Source organism: Populus alba, chromosome 17 (genome assembly GCF_005239225.2).
Source record: "Populus alba chromosome 17, ASM523922v2, whole genome shotgun sequence".
Taxonomy (NCBI): domain Eukaryota; kingdom Viridiplantae; phylum Streptophyta; class Magnoliopsida; order Malpighiales; family Salicaceae; genus Populus; species Populus alba.
The window spans coordinates 18,586,055-18,597,071 of record NC_133300.1 but is presented as its reverse complement, the minus strand read 5'-3'; the positions used below and the strand labels follow the sequence as shown (position 1 = coordinate 18,597,071).

The 11,017-nt window shown below is 37.7% G+C and overlaps 1 protein-coding gene across 1 annotated transcript; it reads right to left on the bottom strand.

Moving 5' to 3' along the window:
* Positions 1 to 5,674: 5,674 nt before the first annotated feature.
* On the bottom strand, positions 5,675 to 9,040 carry LOC118031710 (putative disease resistance protein RGA3). Its single transcript, XM_073405661.1, is given in 2 exon segments — positions 5,675 to 7,861; positions 8,601 to 9,040. Coding segments are annotated over 2 exon segments (2,193 nt in total). The 5' UTR covers positions 8,751 to 9,040; the 3' UTR covers positions 5,675 to 5,818.
* Between the last annotated feature and the right edge of the window lie 1,977 nt (positions 9,041 to 11,017).

Here is an 11,017-nt window from a genome sequence, read left to right as displayed (position 1 = left end):
TATTCAAGCATAATTCTTACCCCTTTTACTTGTTTTCTTCAACCTTTTCCTTTTTCCCTTATTTTCCCCTCTTTTCTCTTCTTCTTCTTCTTCCTCTCTTCTCTCCTGCCGGTTCTCTCTCCAAAATCAGATCCTTCTTTTTTTTTTTTTTTTTCTTCTTATATATATATTTATCAAACTATTGGTCAATTATCACACTACCCTTCAATCATTTATACCCTCTTTTAAGCCTCCAAGGGATTTATTGTATTTTCTCATTCCTTTTTATTACAAAACATCACAACCTTCTTCTGGCAAGCTTTCAAGTTCAGCAGAACCAATTATCGTCAAGCTTTTAAGAGCAGTAAGGTTATCTAATACCTTATTAGACAAAGACTGCAGATCTCTCAGCATAAAAAGAAGCAAGTCCACAAGGTGCTTATGGTTTTGCAAAAACCCATCGGGAAGCTCCGTCACATTGGGAAGATTTACAATGTCAAGGCACGCGGTACTAGTTAAATTACTAGCTGACATCATTAAAGAAACATTCCCTCCCACGATACGTAATTTTTTGACGGAGGGTATAATTGGTATTTCGATCAATATAGGGCAGCCACCAAGATATAATTCTTGAAGGCGAGGAAAACTACCCGGAGCCCATTGCTCTAATCTCTTCATTGAATCAAAAGTCAGTTTCTCCAAAGATGGGAATGAATTTTGCCCATCTCCATACACGTGGCGGTCAATACACTTCACACCGTCCATTCCCCGTAATACAAGATTCTTGAGGAACGGTAGTTTCCCAAATGGTGGAAGTTGTTCACAGTGGGGACATGTTATTAGCTCCATCTCCACTAGATTTGGTAGCATCAAGTTCAAGTTCATCATCCAATTTGGAAATTCTGAACCTCCATAACTAACTAACCTCAACTTCTTCAGATTTGTATGAGGTTGAAGCGCATTAAGTACCTCCTCCTCATTATTTGGTAGTGAATGCATACAGGTAATAATGTCAAGTCCATTCCCTTGCCAAGATAAAGTCAGTGATAGAAGAGCTGTCTGTTAAATAATATTTATGTAGTATTATTTATTAAGGGTAGAATAGTACTTTCAGTTTAACCTATATATACTTTATTTGTATTTAGGTTAAGACTAAGCATTCATAATATACAGATTATTCAGAATTCTAGCCTCCCTTTTGTGTTTGATCTCAATAAGTTTAACATGGTATCAGAGCTGGTTTTATGAAACGAGGCTTAATCCCAAATACAGCTTCGCGGATCCAATTTTTTTTTTGGAGTGATATTTTGTCTTCCGCTTCTGCAAAATTAGGTATTTCGACAGTTTCTGCAATTATTTTGGTATTTCATCTTCCCTTCAGCATCTGCAATTTGGTATTTGCGTTCAGTTTTTGCAAATTTGTTTTGTGTTTTGGAGTAATCGTATAATTTCGAGAAGAGATTTGTTTAGTTTCTGCAATTTAGTATTTTGTTTCCGCTGCTTTTGCATTCTGGTTATTTGTGATTGCTGATTATGGCTACTGAAAGAGATGATTCACTTCAGTCTGTGAGTGTGAGGTTGGATGGGAAGAATTATTCGTATTGGAGTTATGTGATGAGAAATTTTCTTAAGGGTAAGAAGATGTGGGGGTATGTTAGTGGGACTTATATGATACCTAAGAATGTTGAGGAGGGAGATGTTGTTTTGATAGATACATGGGAAGCAAATAATGCAAAGATCATTACTTGGATCAACAATTCTGTTGAGCATTCAATAGGTATGCAGTTGGCGAAGTATGAGACAGCAAAAGAGGTTTGGGATCATCTGCAAAGGTTATTCACACAATCAAATTTTGCAAAACAATATCAATTAGAGAATGACATACGAGCTCTTAATCAGAAGAATATGAGTATCCAAGAGTTTTATTCTGCTATGACAGATCTTTGGGATCAATTGGCTCTTACAGAATCAGTAGAATTAAAGGCATGTGGTGCCTATATTGAGCGTAGAGAGCAGCAACAATTGGTACAATTTTTAACAGTACTTCGCAGTGATTTCGAAGGACTTAGGGGTTCAATTCTGCATCGTTCTCCATTGCCTTCTGTTGACTCTGTTGTTAGTGAGTTATTGGCTGAAGAAATACGTCTTCAGTCTTATTCTGAAAAGGGAATTTTTTCTGCTTCGAATCCTTCAGTATTAGCAGTGCCTTCTAAGTCATTCTCTAATCATCAGAATAAGCCTTACACAAGGGTTGGCTTCGATGAGTGCAGTTTCTGTAAGTAGAAAGGTCATTGGAAGGCTCAGTGTCCTAAGTTGAGACAGCAGAATCAAGCTTGGAAGTCTGGCAATCAGTCACAATCTAATGCTCATAGACCACCTCAGGGTTATAAACCACCACACCACAATACTGCAGCAGTAGCTTCCTCAAGTTCTATTACCGATCCTAATATTTTGGCTGAGCAATTTCAGAAGTTTCTCTCCTTGCAGCCACAAGCAATGTCCGCTTCTTCTTCCATAGGTCAGTTGCATCATAGTTCCTCAGGTATGTCACACTCTGAATGGGTCTTGGATTCTGGTGCTTCTCATCATATGTCTCCAGATTCCTCATCTTTTACCTCTGTTTCCCCTTTGTCCTCCATTCCTGTTATGACTGCTGATGGCACTCCTATGCCCTTAGCAGGTGTTGGTTCTGTTGTCACACCTCACTTGTCTCTCCCTAATGTTTATCTTATTCCAAAACTCATTGAATCTTGCGTCTGTTGGTCAAATATGTGATTCTGGTGATTATTTAGTCATGTTTTCTGGTTCATTTTGTTGTATACAAGATCTGCAGTCTCAGAAGCTGATTGGGACAGGCCGTAGAGAGAATAGACTATATATTTTGGATGAGTTAAAAGTGCCAGTTGCTGCTGCTGCCGCTGCTGCTACTACAGTTGATTTGTCTTCTTTTCGTTTGAGTCTTTCATCTTCTAGTTTTTATTTATGGCATTCCCGTCTAGGTCATGTTTCATCTTCTCGTTTGAGATTTTTGGCATCCACAGGAGCTTTAGGAAATTTGAAAACTTGTGACATTTCGGATTGTAGTGGATGTAAATTGGCAAAATTTTCCGCCTTACCTTTTAATCGAAGTATTTCTGTTTCTTCTTCACCATTTGATTTGATTCATTCTGATGTTATGGGGACCTTCTCTCCTGTTGCCACAAAAGGAGGGTCTCGATATTATGTCTCTTTTATTGATGATCATACTCGTTATTGTTGGGTTTATTTAATGAAACATCGTTCTGAATTTTTTGAGATATATGCAGCTTTTCGAGCTCTTATCAAAACTCAACATTCTGCTGTGATTAAAATGTTTTAGGTGTGATTTGGGTGGGAATACACCTCTAATAAATTTTGCCAATTGCTTGCCTTAGATGGAACCATCCACCAAACTTCTTGTACAGATACTCCTGAGCAAAAATGGGTGTTGCTGAAAGAAAAACATAGGCACATTGTTGAAACTGCTCGTCTCTCTTGTTGTCTGCCTTTGTTCCTAGTGAGTTTTGGGGAGAAGCTGTTCTTACTGCTATAAAGTTTAATTAATACAATTCCATCTTCTCATAGTTCGGGTTTATTCTCCTTTTGAAAAGTTATATGGGTATGTTCCTGATTATTCCTCATTTAGAGTCTTTGGTTGTACTTGTTTCGTTCTTCATCCTCATTATAGAACGAAGTAAGTTATCCTCTCGATCCGCTATTTGTGTTTTTTTTCTAGGCTATGGTGAAGGTAAAAAGGGTTATCGTTGTTTTGATTCCAATAACTCAGAAACTTTATGTGTCTCGTCATGTTGTCTTCCTTGAGCATATACCTTTCTTTTCTATTCCATCCACTACTCATAACCTGACCAAATCTGATGTTATTAGTATAGATCCGTTTTTCTGAGGATTCTGATATCTCTCCCCATGTTCGATCAATTTGTACTCATAACTCTGCAGGTACTGGTACTTTACTCTCTGGCACACCTGAAGCTCAATTCTCATCTACAGCCCCTCAAGCTTCATCTAAGATTGTGGATCCACCTCCATGTCAGTCCATCCGTATTCGTAAGTCTACAAAACTACCAGATTTTGCTTATTCTTGTTTATTCTTCATCATTTACTTCCTTTTTAGCTTCTATTCATTGTCTCTTTGAGCCCTCTTCCTATAAAGAGGCAATTCTTGATCGCGCTTTTGGCAGCAAGCTATGGATGAGGAACTTTCTGCTTTTGGCATAAGACAGATACTTGGGATTTGGTTCCTCTACCTCCTGGTAAGAGTGTTGTTGGTTGTCGTTGGTGTGTATAAGATCAAGACTAATTCTGATGGGTCTATTTGAGCGATACAAAGCTAGGCCTGGTTGCAAAAGGATACTCTCAACAGTATGGTATGGACTATGAGGAGACATTTGCCCCGGTTGCAAAAAATGACTACTATTCGTACTCTTATTGCTGTAGCTTCGATTCGTCAATGACATATTTCTCAGCTTTGATGTTAAAATGCCTTCTTGAATGGAGATCTTCAAGAAGAAGTTTATATGGCACCCCCTCCTGGTATTTCACATGACTCTGGATATGTTTGTAAGCTTAAGAAAGCATTATATGGTCTCAAACAAGCACCTCGTGCTTGGTTTGAGAAATTCTCTATTGTGATCTCGTCTCTTGGCTTTGTTTCTAGCAGTCATGATTCTGCTCTTTTTATCAAGTGCACTGATGCAGGTCGTATCATTCTGTCTTTATATGTTGATGACATGATTATTACTGGTGATGATATTGATGGTATTTCAGTTTTGAAGATAGAGTTGGCTAAACGATTTGAAATGAAGGATTTGGGTCATCTTCGATATTTCCTGGGTATTGAGGTAGCATATTCACCTAGAGGTTACCTTCTTTCTCAATCGAAATATGTTGCAGATATTCTTGAGCGGGCTAGACTTATAGATAACAAGACTGTTGATACTCCTATTGAGGTTAATGCAAGGCACTCTTCTTCTGATGGTTTACCTTTGATAGATCCTACTTTATACCGCACTATTGTTGGGAGTTTGGTATATCTCACCATTACTCGTCCAGATATTGCATATGTTGTTCATGTTGTTAGTCAGTTTGTTGCTTCTCCTACTATTGTTCACTGGGCAGCTGTTCTTCGTATTTTGCGATATCTTCGGGGTACAGTTTTTCAGAGTCTTTTACTCTCATCCACCTCTTCCTTGGAGTTGCGTGCATACTCTGATGCTGATCATGGTAGTGATCCCACAGATCGCAAGTCTGTTACCGCGTTTTGGATCTTTTTAGGTGATTCTCTTATTTCTTGGAAGAGCAAGAAACAATCTATTGTTTCTCAATCATCCATCGAAGCAGAATATCGTGCCATGGCATCTACCACCAAAGAGATTGTTTGGTTACGTTGGTTACTTGGTGATATGGGAGTTTCCTTTTCTCATCCTACTCCTATGTATTGTGACAATCAGAGTTCTATTCAGATTGCTCACAACTCGGTTTTTCATGAGCAAACTAAGCACATTGAGATCGATTGTCATCTTACTCGTCATCATCTCAAGCATGGCACCATTACTTTGCCTTTTGTTCCTTCTTCCTTGCAGATTGCAGATTTCTTCACCAAGGCGCATTCCATCTCTCGTTTTCGTTTTCTGGTTGGCAAACTCTCGATGCTTACAGCTGTCGCATCGTGAGTTTGAGGGGAGATGTTAAATAATATTTATGTAGTATTATTTATTAAGGGTAGAATAGTACTTTCAGTTTAACCTATATATACTTTATTTGTATTTAGGTTAAGACTAAGCATTCATAATATACAGATTATTCAGAATTCTAGCCTCCCTTTTGTGTTTGATCTCAATAAGTTTAACACTGTCTTCATCTTCAAATTGGCACTTCTGGCATCTGTTAAATTCTTAACATTAACAAGATCCATGATGCTCAATTCACCAGCGAGATTATTCAGCCTTTCCAGCTCCCCTATGTGACGACCATCCTCCTTACCCACAATGAACAAAGTAAGTTTTCGCAGGCATATCAATTGCCCCATTCCAGCAGGCATAAATCGAAGGGAATAGCAATCCGTGAGGTCAAGATTTACGAGACTTTTCACGTGCTTCATATCTTTTGGTAATTGGACAAGTCTCTGGCAATCTCTCATATTTAGCGTTTGGAGGTTTTGAAGGGAGGTGATTGATTCAGGCAATTTTTGGATGAACGAAAAGGAGACATCTAGAAACCTTAGATGTTTCAAATTACAAATTGATTTTAGCAATGTATAACTGGTGTAAATATTTATATCTAAGGCTCTTAGATGCTTCTGTTGAGTGAAAAAGAGGTGAAGAGCATCACTCACAAGGCGTGGGGAAGCAGAACATTTAGAAAGCAAAATTGATCGCAGAGACCGAGATTTGATATCCTTGTCTTCTGGAGCAAAGAATGATGTCTCGTAAGCACCCACATGACGAACTGTTTTGGAAATCTGGAACTTTGTATTGCCCTCAATCAAACAACATTCTCTATTCATAATGGACTGTGCAAGATCATGCATAAGATCATGCATTTTACATGTTATGTTGCCAAATCCATCATCCTCGACCTCTTGCAGAAATGACCTTCCCACTAGCTCATTGAATATCTCAATACCCATGACGTGCAAATCCATTTCTCTTCTGCAAGAAATAAATTCATTTGCCATCCACAAAGCAATCAGCTCCTCCCTCCTCATCACCTGATCTTTTGGAAATATTGCGCAAAAAGCAAAGCATTGCTTCAGATGTGGTGATAGATTAGTGTAACTCAGCCTCAAAGCAGGTAAAATCTTGCTTGCTTCTTCTCTTAGATCCCAAATCTCACTTTCTTTGACAGCTATCCACTGATCTTCATTCTCTTTAAGCCGCATTAGGTTCCCGAGTGCCTTTATAGCTAAAGGAACACCACCACACTTCTTCACTATTGATACTCCAATGTCTTCCAGGTGTGCCCACTCCTCTTTCCTTCTCATCCCAAATGCAAGCCGTTGAAACAAATGCCAAGAATCTTCTTCAGACAATCTCCCCATGTGCTGGACAAAAGCTGTTGCCATTCTGCGAGCAACCATCTCAATACGCGTAGTTACTAACACAGCACTACCTTTTGCTCCGGACCTTAATACCTCTTTCAATTCATTCCACCTATCATCATAATCATCCCACACATCATCTAATACAAGCAAAAACTTTTTTCCAGTTAACTTTTGTTGGAGGCGTTGTTGCAAGGGATCCAATTCTTGAACATCACATGAAGTACCATCAATTGACTCTATGATGGCTCATGTTAATCTCCTTACATCGAAATCAGTAGATACACACACCCACATCCTCAAACTGAATTGCTGTTTAACCCTTTCTTCATTGTAGGCCATTTGAGAAAGTGTTGTTTTCCCTAGTCCCCCCATTCCCCATATAGCATAAATAGGGAGATTGTCTGCATTAGAGAGCAGGATGTTGACTAGTTCCTCTTTCTCCTTGCCTCTTCCGTAAATTTCTGATTCATTCACGATTGAGCTGGTAAGCCGTCCATCGTAGGTCTCAGCTGCTATGTCCCCAACTCGTGGTATTAAATTGAACTTGTTTTTCTCATCGGCAATGGCAGCCAGTTTTTCTCTCACATTTTTCAATTTATGCGCCATTCTTGGTCGAAAAACAAGTGGATTATGATTGATCGAAAAGAAGGATCTTAGTCGATTTTTGAGATCTCTTCCCTGCTGATGCCACTGAGCTTCAATGGCAAACTCATCTAGCAAATCATCAACATCATAAGCTGCATCCTTGAGGTGTCTGAGCCACACCTTTATAGCCTCGTCCTTCCACTGCTTCACCTCTGCATCCTGGAGTGTTGGGTATGCAACCAAAGTCCCACATTGGCTAGAAATGGGGAGGATCAAGGGTATATAAAGATGGACAAATATCTCCATTGGTATGAGGCCTTTTGGGGTATAGCCCAAGAGCAAATCCATGAGGGCTTAGGCCCAAAGTGGACAATATCATACCAATGTGGAGATAGGTGGTGTCCGTAATCCCTACAAGTGGTATCAGAGCCTTGCCCCGGAGTTAGCCATGATGGATGAATCCTCGGAATGCCGAACAAAAGGTGGTGGGCCCCCCAAGCAAATCACGTGTAATCCGTGGATCAGCTCTTGGATAGGCGGTGTGCTCCAGGTGCTTCACGGACGTGTCCTGGCTCCAACACGGTGAAGAGGAGTTGACCTAGAAAGAGCAAAAACTCTCAAATCAGGTAGTGCTCTCCGGATGCTTCATGGACGTGTCCTGACCCCAACACGATGAAGTGGAGAATGAAGAATCATGGTTGATAGAGAGTGGACGGATAAATGATCGTTTGAGGGGAGGCTCGGTGATCCTTTGTTTGAGGGGAGGATTGTTGGGTATGCAACCAAAGTCCCACATTGGCTAGAAATGGGGAGGATCAAGGGTATATAAAGATGGACAAATATCTCCATTGGTATGAGGCCTTTTGGGGTATAGCCCAAGAGCAAATCCATGAGGGCTTAGGCCCAAAGTGGACAATATCATACCAATGTGGAGATAGGTGGTGTCCGTAATCCCTACATGGAGCACAGCTTGAGTAGTTCTGAACGTGCGCTCGAGATGTTCAAGGTCAGTCTCTAGGCTCTCAGCAAGTCCAAGCTCTTGAAGAATTGAGGAATTCAAGTTCCCCATGATTGTACTCGTGAGAGCAGAAACAATTGCATCAGCCATAGCTTGCCTTGGAATGGAAAAGAAATGGATGTTGAGAAGAAGAAGTAGAGAAGATGCGAGGAAAACTAAAAGCAGGGGATGTGAGCAAGAAACGGGAAAGTAAATATTGAGTAGAAAGAGCAGTGTGAGATGAGAAATGGCAAAGGTGAAAGTGTATGGTGATGAGCTTTTCTTCTGCTATTGAAGCTTCAGAGAAATGGCTGTGTTTTGTCTACTTGAATTTGCTTATTGGTTTGTAAAAGTCTTCTTCCCGCGCTGGCCATGTCGCTTGGGCTCCACACGGTGCAGACTTGACTAGCTATGCATTTACTTTATGCTCCTCTCTCGTTGGCGAACTGTGTATTTCTCTCACATCAATTATGACAATACAAAGGCAGGTTGTCAAAGCATCTAATGCACCGGCAAATATGGTTGAGAGAGAGATTGTTTGTAGTTATTCACCGGCAAATACAAAGGCAAGTTGTCAAAGCATCTAATGCACCATCAAGATGACACCGACAACTGGCCATCTTTTCCAAGGATTTCTAAGCTTACTGGAGCAGCAAATTTGACAACCCCCCTCCCCATGCCTAAGGCATGCCGCTGCTGAAGGATGTGTGGGGTATTATATTTTAGAAATGTTTTTAAAAAAATTATTTTTTTTTGTTTTAAATTAATATATTTTTAGATAATTTTGATATATTAATATAAAAATAATTTTTTAAAAATAAAAAATATTTTAAAAAATAACTACAGTAACATCTCAAACTTATTACTCGAACACAGCTTCTAGAACTTGAAAATCAGCTGTGTAAGCTCATTGCCTCTCGGCCTGTTTCTTCAACTATTTCCAAGCCGGTGGCCTGTTTTTCCAAGCCTCTCTAAGCATTTAGAAAATCCAAAGCCTACACGAAACCAAAGTGGCTTTCAAAAGTCGCGAGAATCAACTGTGTGAGTCTGCAGTCCATTGTCTCTTGATCAAGAGTTTATATATAATAGAATTCCAACATGTTTTAGAGTTTCTGGTAATTCAAAAGTCGAGTTATTTTTTTCTGAATATAAAAAAAATTTCATGCGAAATTCAAGATTAAAAAAAAATCAAAGAATTAATTCATTGAGTCAACAGTTTATAATTTAAGCTAATCTAATAATACTTAAATAAAAAACAATAATGGTAGATAAACTGAATTAATAAAAAATTAACATTTAGGATATAAATAAAAATTAGATGAACCCATTAAATCCGTGACTCTAAATATAAAATCGAGATTAAAAAAAATAATAATAAAATCTAATTCATAACTAATTAAATGTTAAAAAACAAAATTTTAAAAATATGTTAAAAAAACTTAAGTCCCCTAAAGTTACCATTTTAAACTTTTGATCCTGGTTATAAAGTCAACACCATGTTATAATATAACAGGTAAACCTGAAAAAATTACAAAGTAAAATGTAATATCCTCAAATTATAATGTCATGAAATCTCCAATATTTCTTTACAAATATCAAGTATTGGATAATATGTCTAAAATTATGGATTTTTTTTTTTGAAAATTTCGGCAAAGTTTCCTCTATTTTTGTTGGTACCAAGTTATCAACAACACTTCTAGTATATGTCATTACAACTTCCATCTTGATCCAATCATCCTGGATCACATTCCGTTCATCAAACAATAACTCAATACTTATACTTATCAATATATTCAAGTCTCATAATATCAATTGGTAAATCAACATAAAAGTACTACTAAAACAATTCAAAAGATAACAAATTCATCATTAAAAGTAATAAATGCTAACTAAATACATGTATGTCTTTAAACTACATGAATACAACATTAAGATTAAGAGTCATATTATATTTATATTAAAATCTTATCTTATCATTTTGAAAATGATTTGGTCATACTAACAACTATATATATATATATATATTAATTACACCTTCTACTTGATTTTTACAACACAAGAGGATTTACACTGAAGTAAAGACATGAATATTACATTTCAAAATGATAATTTATAAACAGGAAAAATTCCTACATCTAACGATTTGCAGCACCTCACGGTGTACTTGTTTCAACAATAACCATATTAATTAGCTTACACATTAAGATTAAGAGTCATATTATATTTATATTAAAATCTTAATTTATCATTTTGAAAATGATTTGGTAATAATAACAACTATATATATATATATATATTACACCTTCTACTTGATTTTTACAGCACGAGGATTTACACTGAAAGTAAAAACATGAATATTACATTTCAAAATGGTAATT